Source organism: Hoplias malabaricus, chromosome 5 (genome assembly GCF_029633855.1).
Source record: "Hoplias malabaricus isolate fHopMal1 chromosome 5, fHopMal1.hap1, whole genome shotgun sequence".
Taxonomy (NCBI): Eukaryota; Metazoa; Chordata; class Actinopteri; order Characiformes; family Erythrinidae; genus Hoplias; species Hoplias malabaricus.
In genome coordinates this window covers 35,040,585-35,060,959 of record NC_089804.1, presented here as the reverse complement: position 1 = coordinate 35,060,959, position 20,375 = coordinate 35,040,585, and the positions used below count along the sequence as shown (strand labels likewise).

The 20,375-nt window shown below is 38.0% G+C and overlaps 2 protein-coding genes across 4 annotated transcripts; one reads left to right on the top strand and one right to left on the bottom strand.

Annotated features, from left to right (window-relative positions):
* Nucleotides 1-12: 12 nt before the first annotated feature.
* card19 (caspase recruitment domain family, member 19) lies at nucleotides 13-5,664 on the top strand. The gene is made up of 6 exons (XM_066670214.1): nucleotides 13-150; nucleotides 884-1,023; nucleotides 1,288-1,447; nucleotides 2,724-2,789; nucleotides 2,872-2,937; nucleotides 3,159-5,664. The coding sequence occupies exons 1-6, from the start codon at nucleotides 96-98 to the stop codon at nucleotides 3,251-3,253; spliced, it is 582 nt and encodes a 193-aa protein (XP_066526311.1). The 5' UTR covers nucleotides 13-95; the 3' UTR covers nucleotides 3,254-5,664.
* Nucleotides 5,665-5,777: 113 nt separating this feature from the next.
* Nucleotides 5,778-20,005, bottom strand: ninj1 (ninjurin 1). Of its 3 annotated transcripts, none has more exons than XM_066671643.1 (5): nucleotides 19,898-19,982; nucleotides 18,604-18,730; nucleotides 8,261-8,498; nucleotides 7,427-7,604; nucleotides 5,778-7,260 (listed from the first exon to the last, which is right to left on the bottom strand). In XM_066671643.1, the coding sequence occupies exons 2-4, from the start codon at nucleotides 18,604-18,606 to the stop codon at nucleotides 7,462-7,464; spliced, it is 384 nt and encodes a 127-aa protein (XP_066527740.1). In that variant the 5' UTR covers nucleotides 18,607-18,730; nucleotides 19,898-19,982; the 3' UTR covers nucleotides 5,778-7,260; nucleotides 7,427-7,461. The 3 variants fall into 3 exon arrangements, with proteins under 3 accessions (XP_066527740.1, XP_066527742.1, XP_066527739.1); XM_066671645.1 differs by lacking the exon at nucleotides 18,604-18,730 and adding an exon at nucleotides 9,734-9,822 and having other exon boundaries at nucleotides 19,898-19,964; XM_066671642.1 differs by lacking the exon at nucleotides 18,604-18,730 and having other exon boundaries at nucleotides 19,898-20,005.
* Nucleotides 20,006-20,375: the final 370 nt, after the last annotated feature.

Sequence of the window (20,375 nt, the reverse complement as noted above, 5' to 3'; positions counted from 1 at the left end):
TAATCGTGGACAGTTGACTCAGGGAGTAGGCGTTACCAGGCCTCGGATGCCTCGCCTCTTCGTGACGCCATGGCGTTGATCCCGCCCCTCTGCTGATGGGAGTGGCCGCCGTGTCCAAACAAAGGGCAACGAGAAAATCCAACATGGGAGGTTAGTTTAAAACACGGCGTATTTCACCGCAGTAATCGTTTGTACAGCGTTTTAATGAGTGGTTTCCTTTATCCGCGGATATTAATTGATTTGCGCTTCTACTTTGGCGCTATTTTCGAGCTTGAGTTTACAGTAAAATGTACTAAACTGTCTGGGCTTGAGCTTCAGTAGCTTGTCATTGAGTTTCAACTGCATTTCTACGAAGGTGTCCTAGATAAGTGCATACTTTTCGACTGATATTTCACTGGTGTAGTTTTATAAGATTTCAACCACATGTATAATAAAGTTACAGGCTAAAACATTTATACACAGCCTGAATTCTCAGTGTATTTTAAAACTACTGAAAAGTTATCTCACTTTTTACCCCATCTTTATTGAATATTATTATTATACTTGCACTTAAAATCTTCAAATACTGTAATAATTATCTTATTTTGTTGTAAAATCTGGGATGGAAACCAAAGGGTTAAACCTTTGAAACGACAAGAGACATATGATTCAATTACAAATTATATCTCAGTGGTGTCCAGGCAGATTTGGTTAACAGACTTTTCCATTGGTTAGGACTTCAGGAGCTGAACTGAAGGTCTAATTTGTGAGGAGGAAAATTACCAAATAAATTGCATTTGGATTTATAAAGGGAATAATTGTATGAGTATAATTGTGTTCCAGTGATAACAGCTATGATAACTGAAATAATAATAAAAAAAAAAAATTTTAATGCAAATTTTAGACAGCTTCCAGGTTCAGTTGCGTACGGACAGCTGGTTCCTGAAGTCCGATCGGCGTCTGGACACAGAGCTGGTGGACAAACTCATTCTGCAGCTGAACAGAATCTACCCCCAGATCCTCACTGACAAGGAGGCCACCAGGGTGAGAGTACAACCCAGGAGACACACTCAAACAACACAAACAGGCTTGTTACCCACATGCCCAGAGGCATTTATGAGGGCAACCACTTTTCACATGCCTTTGAAGGGAGGTTCCCTGTGTCAGACTTACATTCACTGGCCAGTTCATTAGAAACACCTCTCTTGTAGCTCCACCTTGATTCTGTACAGCTGGAGACTGTAACAGCAGTGTGTGTTGACCCTTTTCTTAAATATATTAACGCCTTATTTTCCCTCTGGTGTCCAGTTCCGAGACCTGGACGTGCCGACCTGTGTGAGGTTGTCGGAGTTGTTGACGTTTCTCCAGGGGAAAGGTGAGGATGCGTGCAGAGAGTTTTATCGTGCTCTACACCTGCATGTGGAGGAGGTTTATTTCAGTCTACCCACTCGCCTCAGCCGTCGCAGAGGTCAGTACTGACCACAGCATGCAAATTACAATACAGGAAATAAGATTAGAGTAATCTTTTATTCATAAATAAACCTTGACCACATGCCTATCAGTGTATAATTCTTATATATGCTTCCCTCGCATGTATTTATGGGGTTAATTAATTATCCTACAGATTCTGTTTCATTAAACAAGACTTAATGTAACTTTGAGCTTTAGACTGCATTGATTCAAATCTGTGCCAATTTGAGTTTAAAAGAGCAATAAATAATTGTGCCCACTTACAAATATCAAAATGTATTTAAATGTTTATTTTTTATTAATATTTCAATCAAATTGCTTTGTAATCCCAGAATGAACCAGTTTATGATCCATAGAATGGGTCCCATACATGGGGCTGCTACATTAAAAAAACTAAATACATAATTCGGCCTCTAGATGTCAGTATAACATCTGTGTCAAAACATGAAGAAGCATCAGCGGTGAAAATGACTGCGCCTTTAAAGTTTTAAGATTCTGGCAGCAGACAATTGTGTCTTGATAGAAACAGTCAAGTGGTTAAGTGCTAGGCAAAGAAAACGGCATAAAACTATAACCAGTTTCATAAGGAAAGGGTTAATAGAAGACACAACTGGGCTGAAAAAGTGTATATTCCACAGTCCATGGTTCACTGTCTGTTTAAAATGGTGCTCTAATTGATGCCCTTTATAAAAGCTCACTTTGATTAGTCTCCCTCAGACTAAACAGAGAATCCCTCAACCCCAGCCCTGTGATTAGAATCTTCCAGCCTTTCAGACTTAAACTCTGCTTAGAGCTTGTCTAAACTCAAATCACAGCTTTAGTTGTATTGCTGAAGCTTAAATTTGAAATTTGTTCTACTCATCTGCTGCTGCTGCTGCTGTTTAAGGTCTGTATTTGACCACCTCACACTCATAACTACAGTTATGGTGTAGTAACTACCTTTAGGTGCTGTAATTGCAAAATACTTATTGAGTATACTGAGCACAGAGTACTCCACCCCAAGTCATTGGTTAAACCCATAAAACCCCTCTCTTGGTTATATATTTATTTTAGAGTTATATGTTTAGAACATATTTACAAAATAAAAGTAACTTAATGCTTTAAAAGTGGCTTAAATGTTACACTACATGAGTTTCATGAGTTTATGAATAAGGAATTAGTCCTACCTCTATCTCCATTCACCTCTGCCTCTGAGTGTGGATTGGTTGCTCGGGTGTGTGATGTTAGCTCATATATGTGATGTAAGTTAGTATCCGTGTGTTTCATTTTCCCAGACTCTGTGGACCCACTGCTGAATCCAGTTGTCGTCCCAAAGAACAGATATGTGCTGAATGATCAGGGTAACCTCACATTTTTCATATGTTCTATGTGCATATATGGTGTCCACTGTTCTGTTGTGATGATTTTTCTGTGTTGACACAGGGCCATTGTTTTTTCTGAGCTGTTTCTCTGCAGTTGTAGGAGCTGCTTTGTTGTATTACTATGGAGGTAAGAGCTGTTGAGCTGTATTATGTAACCTACATATTTAATCCTTATAATGTGTATGTTTTCCTATCATATCATAACATACAAACTGCATAGCAGTTACTGGTAATAACTGATTGAGAATCTAGTGCTTTAAACCCATTGATTAACAGTAAATTAAGAAATGTTTTAATGAAAATAATCACAAACTATATTTTTGTGTGTATGTCTGTGTGTAAATGCAGATTTTAAAAGTGCCTCTGGCTCAAGCAGTGCTCTGGGTCTTGCTGCTCTGGGATTTGGTAAAAAAGCTCGGGAGGTTCTGGTCTGGTACTCCTAGGATTGGCTGTTACCATGGAAACCACAATGATGCTGCATTTAATTTGAACAGAGCTGGAGATATCCAAGTTTAAGTGGCTTTCAACATCAGACTACAGGGTATAAACATGAATCTGTACAAGCTGTAAATAATGCGAAACTATGGTCTTGACAGAGTGTGACATGACGGACAAGTATCCCAGTTGTTCTAGGATGAGTTGTAAATACTGATCCTAGATCAGTAATCTTACTCTGTCTTAACGTGCCTTAACAATTACAAGTGTCTTCCATTGGAGATATGTTACTGACTAATAATAATTAGTAATAATTATTATTACATGGCCTTCAGGATTGATTATATCCTGTTCTCTTAGAGGAATGGTCACCAACTTAGCTCTTTTCATGTCTTCCTAATGTGTTTAATTATAACAGCCATGTGTTCATGTTCATACGAAAATTTTACTGACAGATATCACACTTCATATATAAACATTACAAAACCAGTCAGGAATCACTACAACTTTTAAAAGACACTCCCATATTCAAACTTCTATGCAAGACACTGATAGCATGGAGCAGCATTGAGACTGTTGTGGTTTTAAACTGATATGGGCTTTAAAGTGCTAAATGAAATGTATTTATTATAGGTTTATAGGAAGTAAAACCAGTATACCAAAGAAAACCAGCAATGAAATGGTTAGCGTTTGCTGTGGGTTTATTTGGCGAATCTTTATGTACGCACAGTTCCTTTTGTATGGAGAAATTTTATATAACAGTAGAATTGCACATAAAAGGCAAAAAAATCCTTATACCAGCTATTTGTTTAATGGACATTTATTGACTTGATTGACCTTTACTTTAATTCAGGGATTTGTTAGAATTTAAAAAGGCAGCTTAAGATATATCTCTGTGGGTGTTGTTCATATTTTCGGATTTTTATTATCAGTCTCAGTTGGTTTAAAAATAAATGCTTACATTAAGAGAAATTACCATGATACTGTCCAGTGCTGTGCTAACATTGCGACTTTTTAAAACTGGATTTGGACTTCTCAGTCCTCATATCTATGCAGCTTTCTTGGCTATGCATCTGAGCTACACTATATGTCTAAAAGTTTATGATCACGTATTCACCCCATATATCTTTGGAAATGCTTTTGGAAATACTGTTCTGGGAAGGCTTCAGACTACATGTTGGGACATTTCCTTGAGGATTTGAAGGCATTCGGCCAAGAGAATATTAGGGAGAATATCAGAGGCACTGGTGTTGAATGATTAGTTCTGGATTAAAAATGCCACTTCAAATCATCCATCCATCAGTGCAGAAAACACAGGTGAACTGTGCCGCTCCAGCTAGCACTTGGTATTGAGACTGGTGACCCAGGCTCATGTGCAACTGCTTAAGAGTATCCCATTCTGTTTTATGCTCATCTATGGAGATTATATAAACTTGTGTTCATTATGGGTTTGCTTTAAAGTAATAAGGGGAGCTACAAACATTTGGACATAGTGTTTATATAATCATAGTTTCAGCATATAAATTGTACGTTGTTTTGTGAAGCTTGTGTGCTGAATTAACACTGTTTTTAGCTGCTTTTACAGTTGAATACTAAGCCAAGTGTTGTGGTTTTATATGTTTAGCATTTTAAGTTTAAAGTCTAATGAATGAGAAACCGTACAGAGGTGAAAATATCACATGGCCTTTTCTTTCTTTGCTAAATGTGCCAGGGACCTGTTTTATTAAACTGGCACAGCTTCAGAATTCAAAGTAACTCTAAATTGAAAAATTTTCAGCATGGAGAATATTGTCACTAGAGGGATGTTTTTGTAGCCATTAAAGTCCTAAGAACGCTAAATACCTCTTTAAAGAGCTTTATCACAGAGAAGTTTAGTTCCTTAAATAAAATAGTGTAATGTACTATTCTTGCCTGTTTCTTAGCAATCTTCATAGCTTAAAACTTAATATAGCAGATTTATTTTGTAAAAATATCATTTATTTATCAGAGTTTTGTGGGTATATAAATGTTTTGGCCAAAAAGAAAAACACATTTAATTAACAATCAGACGAATCTAGCTGGGTTCAAAAACTAGCAACTAGCATGCTAGTCACCCTGTTTGTGTTGCTTTATAGTTTTTGAATGTATCTGTGGGGACAACACTGTTCAGTCTTTTCTTATAAGTTCTTGAGGTAAAGACTAATTTAAGGTTTGTGTCTGTGTTCTGACTCTAGATTAACATAAATTGGTTTAATGTTGTTTTTAAAGTTGCTTGTCCCAGATTATATATGTGCCTTAAAAAATAACTGAATGTAGGGCTGCTGTGTTGAACACTTAATGCAAAATAAAGGGTAGAACTCTGTACATCAATGTTTTAAATGAAAATGCTAATATATCAATAGCACCTATCTATTTCTGTGCCAAATTTTACATGACATTAAACAACTTAAAAAAACATTTTGTGATGTTTTTTTTTCTGTTTTTAAAAGTATTTTTCTAAGGTAAAAAATACATAATACACAGCTGCATTAAGAAATAAATTTATTTGGTCCATAATAAAATGCTAGTTAAAAAAACACACAAATATCAAATATACACACATGATAAAGTAAAACCACAGGTGAGACAAACAACTCACAGATAAACTAAAATAAAGGCAAAAATACAAATTTCTCTCATGAAAATAAAGCTGGGACCAGTAGAAAGAACTCTAACTTAAGTCATAACCCTGACTCATTCCAACTTGCATGCCTTAAAATAGTGGACAGTGAATGTGTGTCCACTAGAAGGGTATACAGCCCCCTGGCACTGGACTGTGGAGAAATGACACTGTTCTATGAAGTTTGTTTCCAGAACTTTATCTAAAAACCCGGGCACAAGATGGAGTGGTGTTTGTGATCCAGAATCATCTGACATCAGCACCTGCACTCAGGAATATCTGCCATTGATTCCTCAGAGTAAAAATGTTCCATAGTTGCATGCTTTTACTAGCACTTAACACTGTTACACTGTACTCCATGTTGAGGCTCACACACTAGAACAGTCAGGGTAAATTTTAGATGCCGCTTACTTTATTTTTACTTTATGTCCAAGTAATGATTCGCAGTTTGTAAATATCAGGCTTTGTCCTCATACATCCATAAAGACAGCAGGAAGACATGAAATCATGCTTATTTTGCAGGCTTTTTTTTACACACACACACTTTGGTATTGGCTATAACATAATCTATTCAGAAATATACATATATAGTGTCCACTCCTGCCCAAGGCAAGCGTCCAACTCACTGAGATATCATTCCTATTCTTAGGAAGTAGAATTTTACCATTTAAAATATTTAGGTGTACACATGTTTGAGTGAATATTTATAGCTATAATGAGGTTTTACCCAACTCTTCTGGGCCGTAATTAGTCCACCAAATTAGTAGCCATTATTTTTTTCCATTGAAGGAAATCATGGAATATAAATTCACCCACTGAGTACAGCAGAAGGTAAAATTTGATTTAAAAATATTCAGGAGTTGCAGCTGTCCAAAGAAAAGCATGTATCCCCACGTTTGTGGATGTTTAGTTTACTACATCATTTAAACAGCAGCTGTCCTTCACACTGTGAAATGAACCAATAGAAATGCTCCAAAATTTCTTGAAATAAAATAGTTTTTTCTTACACGTGTTAATATACTATTTTGGAAATGCATGTTTACAGGTACACACTGACTGAGTAAATGATGAGTTACTCTCAGCTGGAGATTCTGCAGGATACAAACTCTGAGTGAACCAGCTAAAACAATACACAATACCTGTATACAGTATTAATTCAGGCCTTATTCTTAAACAAACTGACAATCAAGACATTTCCTTGCACCTTTAAATACTGGCAGTAGAACAGAACATCAATTTCATTGAAAGTGGTTAAAAAAATCTGAGCATGTGCTTTGTCTTCATGATGTTGCTTATGCACTCACAGCCTGCTGCTCATGCAGAATGGTTTGAGGCTGGATGTTACTGCTTCTTCATGAAGATTCTGGCTCTGGGTTTCTGTAAAACAAGGCTGATTTATACCTCTGTTTAGCCATTTAGAGCCATTATTTTGTCACCACTGAATAAATATCTCAAACCAGTAAATCTTTACAGAACAATGAACAGAGGAAGGATGAAATAAAGTGTTTGTTTTACAATGCGTGTTTGTCTTGTGTCTGTTTACCTGAAGTGTCCGGAGACATGTTGACTGTGAGTTGACTACGCCCCGGTGCTGGGTTTCTGGACACCGAACGCTGTGATGAAGACGTTTACGACAACAATGATGAAGATCATAGCCGTGCTGATGTTCTCCAGGAGATTCAGCTGGTAGTGTTTACTTTCATCATTCAGATTCCACTTCACTAAAGTACAACAAAACACAGAGGAATTACAAAAGAAAACGTTCTCCAGGGTTCTCCAGGTTCATACACACCTGGATATATACCTGATATATACAAAATTGACCCTACTCATTATTTGGTGTGAGAAACAAACAGTGAGTCCATGTGGGTTTTCAGCCAAAATGTATCTCTTATGTTGATAGTTCAAATTCAGATATCCGTTATACAAAACCTCATATCTCCATTTTTGTTATTTTCTGTCTTGTTGCATATTTGAACTCTCATTTTTACGCTTTGCACTGTGTTCAAATCAAGTGAAATGAATTTGTGGCATTCACTTGAAGCTCAAAAGCCCCACCCCTAACATTACCACACCCACGAGCTAATAAGGCAAACACTGCATTTACACATTTAATAAGTAAAAAAACACCCCCACCCCCAAAGGGCTCATCTCTTCAAAACAGTCTCTTTTTTATATCTTTAATCTCTTCAATTTAAAAATGTAAAAATATTTTATTCCAATATCTGGATCCCTCAGTTAACATCTGAATCTTGGACACAACGCCAAGGGCAGAGGTTGTTTTCTGATTGTGTTAAAAACCAATTCATGCCAATTTAGGACATCTAAATTCTGATTTTCTATATATTTGAATAGTCATGCCTCTCTCTAGCCTCACCTATGAATATGAGCATGACTCCCACCAGGACCTGGAGAATGAGGGAGATGCTGATGAGGGCGATGATTCCAGTGTAGAAGCTGAAAGAAGGACCCTGCTCCAGAACTGCCTTCAGCTGAGAGGCATTGGCCATTAGCAGAGCTACATCCAGCATGCTCTCTGCGGCACTCTTCTTGTTGGCGTATGTGTTCATATTCAGGGGACGAGACAACTTCGCCCAGCTCGGACTCCGAGAAGCCTAAACACACAAAGCACGGACAGCATTAGCACCACCTTTAACCTGGGCTCATTTCTCCCAAAATGAAGGGGACTGATCTGATGTTTGTTTTGGTGTGCTGTAGTACCAGCATCTACTCTTCCAGGAAGGCTTTGAATTAGACATTGGAACACTGCTGTGGAGGTTTGATGGCAGCCACAAGAGCATTACTGACATACTGATGCTGGACGGTTACTTCTGCCTTTCCAAATCCTCCCTGGTTCCTACCTGTTTCTGCTGTTGCAAATCCTCCAGCTTCATACCTCTTTACATTCTGGCCTAATCTTAGACATTAGGCAAGCTGACCTAAGGCAGGGTGACTATATGCCCTCGGTTTCCCAGACATCTCCTCTTTTTAGGACCTTCAAAATGTGTTTGTACTTGTTGTACTTTTTAAAAAAATATCCAAAATGAAGCTTCAAGGTCAGTTTTTCAAGGCTCCATCCTTTTAGCTTTTTTAACCTTGTGTTATGTTTGTGAAACTCTGGGTCTCACTGAGATATCAGTTCAGCTTCTCCATGAATTCCTGCACAGTCTGATCACATCAGCTCTGACGCCAGACCTAAACTTAGGGAGGAAATGAAAGCAAATATGAGATTTAGACCAAGACCTGTTCTCTGTGCCAAAAGGAAGCAGAAGGATAATACAATTTCCTCATACTAACTTCCTTCCTCGCATTTCTGGATGGGTTTCCTAAATAAATGGCTGTTTTAAAGTTCCACATGCCTTGATATAAGTGTCTGGCTCTAGATTGGAATCCAAGGCTGGGCCCTGCTGTTGGGGGATTAATCCCTGATGATGCTTTAGCTGTCCGTAAACAGGAGCCGGAGATCTGCGACATTCTGTCTCTCTCATTCTGGGAATTAACTGATATGAGAAAGTAGGAGTACTTAGTGTTCTCCTTCAAGCGTGTCGATCTCCAGTGTGTACAGTGCTAGCCTTCAAACTGGACATGTAAACAGGAGGAGAGGCATTGTTAGGAATAAAAATTTTGGGGAAAAATTTGGGTTAAAATATTTTTATTGTGGGGCAGCATGGCAACACAGCAGGTAGTGTCATAGTCACACAGCTCCAGGGACCTGGAGGTTGTGGGTTCAAGTCCCTCAGGGGGTTCCGGTTTCCTCCCACGGTCCAAAAACACATGTTGGTAAGAGGATTGACGACTCAAAAGTGTCCATAGGTGTGAGTTTTTGAGTGAATGCGTGAGTATGTGTCACCTTGCGAAAGACTGGCGCCCCCTCCAGGGTGTGTTCCTGCCTTGCGTCCAGTGATTCCGGGTAGGCTCCGGACCCACCGCAACCCTGAACTGGATAAGCAGTCACAGACAATGAATGAATAAATGAATATTTATATTGTTTAGTAATGTAAACAAGAGTGTATTTGTCTTTGTGAAGATGTACTACACTGTTAAGTGTGGAGGATGTTACACTGTATAAATATATATAAACAACTGATGTGGATTATTAATGCAAGAATTGCTTGCTTATTGCAAGAGATATAAGATGTGTACACAGAACTGTCGCTGGACAACAGAAGTTTGTGGTTTTTACTGTGTGTTGTAATGTTTGCTGCCGTGTAAACACAGCGTTGCCGTGAGTGAAGACACTGGTATTTTCCATTTATGATCAGTGAGATGCTGAATGGTGGGCTGTAAAACAACAGGGCTACTGGGGTCGCTTGACTACTAAATCCTTAAGTTTTATCTCCTACTGTTCTGAGTTTAAACATCATCCCACAGCTGTGGACAGGATTCAGAATGACCCAAAGACCTATGCCCCTCACCTACTTTACATTTACTTCTTATTAAAAAATCACTATACATAATAAGAAAATTTATGGTACATATGCAGTTAAAATGTGCAGAAGGGTGTTGTAACATATACCATAAAGCCTCTTATTATGTGTAGTTGTTTTTATATGGAGAGTAGAATTTGGAAATTTGGAAAGTTATTTAAGTTATTGGACATAATTATTTGGAAATTAAATAATATTTTATTGGAAATAACTACTATTAAATAAATTCTAATAATATTTGAAAGATTTCTGCAAATAAACAATAATTTTACTGTGTTCTCTTATTTTTGCTTAGAAATGTACAAAGTGTAACTTTTACTAATGACTGTACTGTCCATTATGTTGATATTAATAATGCCGACCTTTTCAGATGAAGGGTTCCCCAGGATATCAGTCTGGCTACAGTGGGGGGGGGGGTGTATCAGCAGTTCAGTGCTGCATTAAACATTGCCACTGTGCTCATGTGACGCACTGGAAACAGTGTGGCATTATGAATGGAAGAATAAGTAAAGGACAGTCCGAGAAAATACTGCAGTAATAGAAGTGAAGTGATACTGAATGCTCAGACAGTTACAAAAGAACACGCTCATCCTCAACTGCACTCTACTCTGACCCTGTCCTGAAGAGCAGTGCTAGTGCATACTGTTAAATACCAGTTAAATTCCCTATAAATTACACAGTAACCCACTGTCAGCTAAGGTTGGTTTAATGGTGTAAAATCTCAATCTGAAATGCCTTTAGTTTCTCTGTGCTACTTCTGCAGGGAACTCTGGCATAGTTGCTTTTACAGGATCTTACTGTATGCTAGGGTTCAGGGGTGTGACGATAATACAATATACATGCGGTACTGGAAAAAGTGGCAGGTACTTGAAAAGGATGATGATGTATTAAAATGATAATGTGAAACCCCCACAGAAAGTCCCAGAGTAAGTGAGTGTTCAAGCAAGGTGGCTTATACCCACTCCAGGAACTTTAGGAGCTCCAGTGAGGTAGCTATACCCTACATGATGAGCTCTAGGAGCCCCAGCAACGTGGCTATATCTGATCAATGAGCTCTAGAGGCTCAAACAAGGCAGATATACTTGCTTTATGAGTTTTAGGAGCTCAAGCAATGTGGCTTATACACACTGAACTACACCCAAACACTCTTGAGAGCTGTAGAGGAACTGTGTGGTGCATGAGTGGGGTGGAGTCCCTGAGCCCCGTGAATGTGAGTGAGAGAGAGAGAGCTGGCAAACACAAAGGAAAAGAGCCTACCACAGCTTCCTTATACACACACACACACACACACAGAGCAAGTCTCTCTAATATGTCTGCACATGGCTTTTTAATTCTGTGACCAGTGTAGTCATATGTACAGGTGCTGGTCATAAATTTAGAATATCATGAAAAAGTTGATTTATTTCAGTAATTCCATTAATTCCATTTAAATGTGAAACGTGTATATTATGCTCATTCATTACACACAGACCGATATATTTCAAGTGTTACTTAAGAACAATACAAAAAAAAAAAAAAGGATCTGGCATATTGCATATTCCTCTTCACAATACCCCTTAGATTTTCTATGGGGTTAAGGTCAGGCGAGTTTGCTGGCCAAATAAGAACAGTGATACCATGGACCTTAAACCAGGTACTGGTAGCTTTGGCGCTGTGTGCAGGTGCCAAGTCCTGTTGGAAAATGAAATCTGCATCTCCATAAAGTTGGTCAGCAGCAGGAAGCATGAAGTGCTCTAAAACCTCCTGGTAGACGGCTGCATTGACCTTGGACCTCAGAAAACACAGTGGACCAACACCAGCAGATGACATGGCACCCCCCCCCAACCATCACTGACTGTGGAAACTTTAAACTGGACCTCAAGCAACAAGGATTCTGTCCCTCTCCTCTCTTCCTCCAGGCTCTGGGACCTTGATTTCCAAAGGAAATGCAAAATTTACTTTTATCAAAGAACATAACTTTGGACACTCAGCAGCAGTCCAGTCCTTTTTGTCTTTAGCCCAGGCGAGACGCTTCTGACGCTGAAGACGTTCAAGAGTGGCTTGACACAAGGAATGCGACGCTGAAACCCATGTCTTGCATACGTCTGTGCGTGGTGGTTCTTGAAGCACTGACTCCAGCTGCAGTCCAGTTTTTGTGAATCTTCCCCACATTTTTAAATGGGTTTTGTTTCACAATCCTCTCCAGAGTGCGGTTATCTCTATTGCTTGTACATTTTTTCTACTATATCTTTTCCTTCCCTTCGCCTCTCTATTAATGTGCTTGGACACAGAGCTCTGTGAAAGGCCAGCTTCCTTAGCAATGACCTTTTGTGTTTTGCTCTGCTAGTGTAAGCTGTCAATGATTGTCTTTTGGACAAATGTCAAGTCAGCAGTCTTCCCCATGATTGTGTAGCCTGCAGAACTAGACTGAGAGACCATTTAAAGGCCTTTGCAGGTGTTTTGAGTTAATTAGCTGATTAGAGTGTGGCACCAGGTGTCTTCAATATTGAACCTTTTCACACTATTCAAATTATCTGAGATACTGAATTTGGGGTTTTCATTAGTTGTCGGCTATAATCATCAAATTAAAAGAAATAAACATTTGAAATACATCAGTCTGTGTGTAATGAATGAGTATAATATACAAGTTTCACTTTTTGAATGGAATTACTGAAATAAATCAACCTTTTCATGATATTCTAATTTTATGACAAGCACCTGTATCATTAGGAGTCTTGCCCAGAGATTCACAGTGATGTGGTGTAGTGTGGGTACATAAGCAGCTTCCCTAGAAAATACTGGTAGTACCCACTACTCTACACCACCCACATACTTGAAAGCAGTTGTTTTTTATTTCTAAGTCTTCAGTTAGTCTACCATTCTTCTGTTTTTTTTTCCTGAAGCAATACAGTTCCAAGTCATGATGATGTTCTTCTTTCGACAGAAAAAAATATGTTTGCTTGGTCATTTTCTGGGGAAGATGCCCTCGCTGTGTCATGTACAGGAGAAAACGATACCGAGATCTCTGCACATGATATGACAAACTTCTTCTTTTATGTTCTGGAACTTTTACAGACCCCCATCTTACATCCACTCCGCCCTGAGGTTTTAGGAAGTTCACATTACTGTGAAGTTTAAAATATCAGAATGAATGGACACTATCCCCTTCCCATGACCTTGGAACTTAGAGCAGATCAACACCACAGAGGAAACAAAATTTAAATCCATTTAAAACCCCATTTTAAAAGGCCCCTCAAGGATTAGCATCCGTTCTGAAAGTGAAAGTGAAGAAGGAAAGAACATTCAGCTGCTGCAGTTTATTCCCAGTCATCTGACCTGGATTTTCCCAAGTTTTCTTCTCTTTTGTTGCTTATATTCTGGGTTTTCAGTGTTGCATTAACTGACCTTTAGCAACACCCACACATGCAGTCTGTCAATCATTCTCATTCCCTCTGCTGACCCAAGACAAGTTTGCAAGTTCATCCGGCAAAAACTCACACTTAAAGTTAGTACCGATTACAGTTGTAATTAGCACAACTTCATAATATATAACATCGCTGTCAAAGGAAAAACATGTATTCCCATGTTTGTGGGTGTTTACGACATCATTTGAACACAGCAGCTGTCCTTTACTCTGTGTAAAATTTTCATGATGATTGGACCAGTGGAAATGCTCCAAAATAAATTGGAATAAAATTTATTTACGCAGATTTTCACTAGAAGTTAAGAATGTCATTCCTTTCTCCTGTACATTTACTGCTTTGGATGTACATTTTTTCTTTGGACAGTGACGATAACTAAAGTTGAAGCAGAACTTCATTGTCTCCTGCATCAGTATAAAGCGTTGGTATTGAGTTCTGTGACCTCAGGGCTCCATTATTTTGTCTAAAGCTGTGTGTGTACAGATGAACACCTGTATTAGTAACACCTTCATTCACTACAAGTGCTGCCTGGATACTTTAGGACACATAAGAGTAGCACAAGTATGGAGAAAGATTAGTCTCAAAATACTTTACAAATGCGTAAATGTTAATCCACAAATTAAACACAAGTCACAAATATGTTTCACTGTTCACAAATGAATACGTGTCTCACAGTCTGCAGTTTGTACAAATACAGTTACATTCATAAATACATGTTTTTTTTCATAGATATATCATAATTGTATGCGAAAATAAATAAATTTGTTTAAATTTACATCGCATATATTTGTAAAGTCGAAGTCTCGAATTTAAAATTTATTTGTAAGTTGCTGAATCTGCATTTGTGGATCTAGTCTCTCACATGTTTTTCGTGACGTGCATTTGTTAATTTCCTCTCGTGGATTTTAGATTTAGAGACTTTCCTTTCGTATTTCACTCGATCCAAATACAAATGCAGCCTGATCCACACAAATACATATCTCTGCAGGCCGGAGGCAAGCAAGTGGGAGGGGCGAACGCAGGAAGTGGGCGATCTATGTTTTGTGGGAAAGCGAATGTAGGAAAAGCAGCCTTTGTGATTTGAAAAAAGGGCATAGTTTCTCTCCAACAGAACTAGATACCCTCTACTAGTTATATAGTTTAAAATATTATGTTTCGGTGAAAACAAAATACATAGCACTTCTGATATTTTAATTATATATTTTTGGTAATCTGATTATGGGGTGAACTGCAAACTTATGAAATCCATTAGGTCTCTCATGTCTACAATCATTATTTTAATTTGATTACAGGATATTATAGGACTAAATTATTTGTTTTGTACTCAGCACAGTATTGGATTATAATCAGTTTAAATGTGTAAACCCTTAGGTAACACTATAGAAAATGGCCCACTATTCAAATAAATATTTAAAGCAGCTCCTTTCCATTAATGGACATTTGAGAAATGGTGCTAATGATTTGCAAATAATCATAATATTCAGCAAACCTACCATGACCACTGAGTCATAGTGGGTGTATATGATAGTATAGTCAGTGTATGTAGCTACAAGTGAGGTGAACTTAATAAGATGGAAATTCACTGTAATGTAGTTATGGTTTAATGAATTGCTAGACAGTGATGCAACCTTTCAGGAAATTTGACTCAGCTTAAAACTAAGAATATAAACAGACATTCAGAGGTGTTCACTGTACTTCATCTAGTTCCTTTGCATGGTTTTAAATGATTCTTTATAGAAGTATGTCCTTGTTGTAGAGTATTATGTATTACTCTTTGCGTTCAGATGATCACACATGCTTTGATTTGGCATCAGAACCAGGTCCTGGAACATCCTACTCACAAAATTAGTTGAATCAAGTTTCTTTGAACAGGTAGAACAGGATCCAAATTGGATATCATTCGCTTAGACTGTCAGAAAGCCTCCCTTTCTTCTTACCTGCATTGTGCATGTGAATTTGTAGAAGGACTATCATTCATTCATTCATTCATTGTCTGAAACTGCTTATCCAATTCAGGGTCGCGGTGGATCCAATCTGGAGCCTAACCGGAATCACTGGATGCAAGGCAGGAACACACCAGTCCCTCACAGGGCGACACACACACACACAGCTGTGTGACTGCAACACTACCTGCCTCACCACCGTGCCGCCCGGAGGGCTATCAGTTTATTCGTATATAGTTCATTTATTTAGTTTAATTTATTTCAGAAATACACCATATGTACAAATATTTGAGAACAAATTTGTAATGAATGTATTCTACATTGCACCCATTACTAACACAGATGTGCACACACTGCCTCTCTAATCCCTGTAGAGAAATACTGACAATAGAAATGGATTCTCTGGAGTAGAGAAACATGAACCTAATGCCAGGCAAAGAATATGTTGCATCACAGCACTGGGCTGTGCTAATGAACCCATATTTACTGTCATGTCTCTTGTCAGGAAGTGAGTAGTAGCCCATATGTAAGCAAAAATTATCATTCTCAGTACATGTGGTCTCAGTTAAATGGTTATTCTCTTCTTATTGCAAGAATTTCACATATTAAGCCAACCACAAACAAGTCTGTAAATCACATAATGCTGAAAATGTACTCTATATAATGTACTCAATGTTTGCAAGGTACAATATTAACACTGAAAACAAAACAGTTATGACATGGTCACCAGGAACACAGCTGTACTACAAAATACACAATAATCTAACACAATATCCCAAAGAACTCACTGACATTCTCTTAAACTTCCAAACAATGCTCAAACAGAGCAATTTGAGCCGCATTAGTTATAGAAATTTGTTTGAAGAAAGAAAATAACTAGTAATCCTATTTTGTGAAGGGTATTTTACTCAAAGCAGGACATCACAGTTAACCAGACAGCCTAGGTTTCTAAAAGTATCAAACTATACAAACTGTCTGAACTGTGGTGTATAAGGTGCCCTGCAGTCTAGTCTCTGTGCCTTAAGAATTGAGGTGAGGGCCCTACAGTCCAGTTTCCATGCCTTAAAAATTCTGGGGTGAGGGGCATGGCGTAACCACAAACATCGCATTGACCCTGAGACCCTGCTAATCAACACGAGCTTTCAAAAACAGCTCCATATCAGCCCTGTTTTCAAAAACAAATAAAAAGGGTTCTTGAGTCGTGCTTAAAATGTTCTTCCGCGCTCACTTGGAGCTGTACCGCCCACTTGGAGCTGTCTCCGGCCTGCACAGATAGCCTTCTCGCCTGATCAACAAATGTGGCCAGCAAGCGACCTATTGCTCTGAGGGCAGCAGCAAAACGACGCCCTGTAGGCGGGACTTTGACTCCATTGGCTGCCACAGTAAATGATGGCTGCGGATTGGCTGAATAAAAATGATGACAAATGAAAACCGCATTTTCTGTTTAGGAGTCGTTGGACATCTGCCCCTCCCTCCGGCATCGACCTCTCTGAAACAAATCACACGTCTTAACAATCCAATCTCAAAAATACGGAACACAGCGCGTCCCGTATCAGTCCAATACGCAACTCGGCTTTTAGTGTCCAAATACGGGATGATTGTAAATACGATGAAGTATTTTATTTGACAAACATAGTCTGCTACGAAATTAGGGAAGTTCCGCTTGACTTTAACGTCGTTAAATTTAGGGCACATTTAAAAGTGTTCCACGGTGATCTCCTGATCCTGACTGTGATGTGAAGCTGAATTCAGCGGCGTGGGCGGATTTGTGTTAGAACTTCCACATTAAATGCATCTCCATTTTAAGTTGCACCACACGTCCTAAAACAACAGTGCCACTTAGCGGTGGCTTGTTCACCTGCTGGCCACATTTGTAGATCAGGCTGCATTTGTTTTTGGATCGTGTGAAATACGAAAGGAATGTCTCAATATCAAAAAACCCACGAGAGGAATTGAACAAATGCACGTCACGGAAAACACGTGAGTGATTTGATCCACAAACGCAGATCAAACAATTTACAAATAAATTTTAAATCCGAGACTTCGACTTGACAAATATATGCAATGTAAATTGAATCAAATGTATTAATTTTTGCATACAATTATATCTATAAAAAACGAAAACATGTATTTATGAATGTAACTGTATTTGTACAAATTACAGACTGAGACACAGATTGGGAAGTATTCATTTGTGACTTGTGTCTAATTTGTGGATTAACATTTAGGCATTTGTAAAGTATTTTGAGACTAATCCCTCTTCATACACAAGGATCCATATCGTTTATTACATTTTGTAAAATAAATAAATGAACAAATATCTCATCGCAGTCCAATTAAAAACATGTATCTGCATGTAGTTTATTACATCATTTGAACACAGCAGCTGTCCTCCACACTGTGAGGAAATTTCAAGAAGAATGGACCAATAGAAATACTCCAAAATTATTTAGAATAAAATCTTATAACATTAATTTCCATGGAAAGTTAAGAAGTCTTTTAAAGTTTTGGGGGATGCTTTTAATTGGACAGTGATACAAAAAAGCTGTTCCACCATTACTCATTCTCATTTAAGGTCCTCGGGTATTAAAACATTAATGCCATAAAAAAAAAATCAATATTTATGACTGAAATTACTATTTCATGTGATTGTGAACACAATCTAAAATGTACAGAATGATTTCAGTTGCTTCAACCATATCCACCACAAACCAGTGAGTAAAACAATGACCTGCTTTATCTCAGTCCACTTCCTGAGATCAGACTTTATACAAGGTTAACTTTCCCTTTCTCTCTGTGCACAGAAATTACACTATTCTTCAGCAGAACACGTGAATATTATATGGATCCTGATGAGGTAAATAATTTATTATTTTTTAAAGATTTCTTTGAGGACTATTTTACCTCACAACACCATTTTAGGCCTAAAACATTAAAAAAAATCAGAACCATTTCAGTGAGAAGATTTTAGAGGAAGATATCTGGATCCATTGACAACCACTATTCACAATTCTACGACGGGCAGTTTCTCCAAAACAGGTACCCCTCTCTCCATGACCTTTTCTCAGATGTCACCCTTCAATTAAGGAGAAATATATTTTAAAAATCAGTGGAATTCACTATTTCATTTATATTAATACAAGTTTAACAACTTCAAAACGTACCAGCCGTAAGGTCATGGTATTTTAAAAACATTTTTCACTTCACCGAAGCATAAATATGTAATAACACAGGCAATATCTCCAGAACACAAGCAAGATACAGATTACTGATGTTACAACTGCTGAATGATGTAAGAAGAAAACCACAGTTTGTAATCAGGGATAATTTAAGCTCCACTTCATTGGGAAATTCCATTGGACGACTTAATGTCCTCATCCTCTTTCAGACACAAACAGATGAATGAACGCTTTGTTTGAAATCCCTTTAAATCTATAAACTCTCCTAAACCTGCTCCTGACATTCCCCAGCCTGGACACACTGACCATATTAAACTGATCTCTGGAATTACCTCAGATCCACCTCACTCCTGAAAATGCAGAACTTTTACCACTAGTTTCAGAGTAGGTTCAGGTTAATGAACAGGTACTGTTCTACTTTTTCTTAAAGTAATATGTATAAAAAATCTTGATAAAAATTTAAGGGCATTAATTAGTCTTTAATATTTTGATATAGTAATATAATCCCCAGTTCCCTTTATTGAATTTGTAATGGCTCATGATTTTTTATTTCTATATCTGCCATACTAAATAAAATTAAATAATAAAAAGACTATGACTAATAAGGGTTGTCCACTTTTATATTCCTTTTGTAATCAGAGCCAATTCTTTTTCTATGAAAGTGTGATCAAAATTCTGTAACCTGTTTTTCCATACTGCAGCACCAAAAGCCTCATTTCACCAAAAGCCTACATTTCCAGGAGGTTTATTTGGACTAAATGAGATTTAAACCCACCCAAACCTAACTAATCCGACATAAACATGTTTTTAGCTTATTCCTAAACCCCTATAACTATTATTAGCCCGTTCGCCGGCTTCTTGTTGGAATTCTCAGTTCCACCTTAAATGGCAGCGTTTATATTCAGGCGCCTAAGAATGCACTTACCATCCACCGCTGACCATTTAAGGTGGAACGGGAAATTCTAACAAGAAGCCGGCGAGAAGGATGTTTATCGCCTAATAGAAGTTATAGCGCGCTTTTTGCAGATGGATTAAAAAATATTTGTTCATTAAAAATCTCTCACCTCTCCCCCATTTGCTCCCTCCGTCACTCCATTCATCTCCATCGATTCAGTTGCCATCGTCTGCCCGTTGAGAGACTGGAAAGTGAATTACTCATAAACACAAGAGACTTTAGGCTAAATACCAGTGAGATCATGGGGAGGAGGGGGCTTCAGTACCGCCTAGTGTGTGTGTGTGTGTGTCTGTGTGCGTGCGTGCGTGCGTGTGTGTGTGTGTGCGTGTGTGTGTGTGTGGGTATTTTTATCTGTATAGTGCAACCCTAAGATATAATGTAAATACACACCCCCCCACACACACACACATGGGAACAACCATTTTGGGGGAAAAAAAAAAAAATATATATATATATATATATCATCCAAAGGCAAATCTATCTATTATCATTTTTTTGTTTGATTCCATTCTTCCAAAAGTAAAACTGAAAATTCCAGAACTATGGAGCTATATTAGGGTCAAAAGTTTTGCTCATTTGAAAAAAAA

Bases quoted from the DNA above. Each gene is read 5' to 3' on its own strand.
- card19 (XM_066670214.1), top strand. From the start codon at position 96: ATGGGAGTGGCCGCCGTGTCCAAACAAAGGGCAACGAGAAAATCCAAC. The intron at 151-883 runs GTTAGTTTAAAA...TGCAAATTTTAG, and splicing joins GAGAAAATCCAACATGGGAG to ACAGCTTCCAGGTTCAGTTG. The intron at 2,938-3,158 runs GTAAGAGCTGTT...GTGTAAATGCAG, and splicing joins TTTGTTGTATTACTATGGAG to ATTTTAAAAGTGCCTCTGGC.
- ninj1 (XM_066671642.1), bottom strand. From the start codon at position 19,954: ATGGCAACTGAATCGATGGAGATGAATGGAGTGACGGAGGGAGCAAAT. The intron at 8,499-19,897 runs GTGAGAGATTTT...TTGTGTGTTTAG, and splicing joins AGGGAGCAAATGGGGGAGAG to GCTTCTCGGAGTCCGAGCTG. The intron at 7,605-8,260 runs GTGAGGCTAGAG...GTTGTACTTTAG, and splicing joins AGTCATGCTCATATTCATAG to TGAAGTGGAATCTGAATGAT.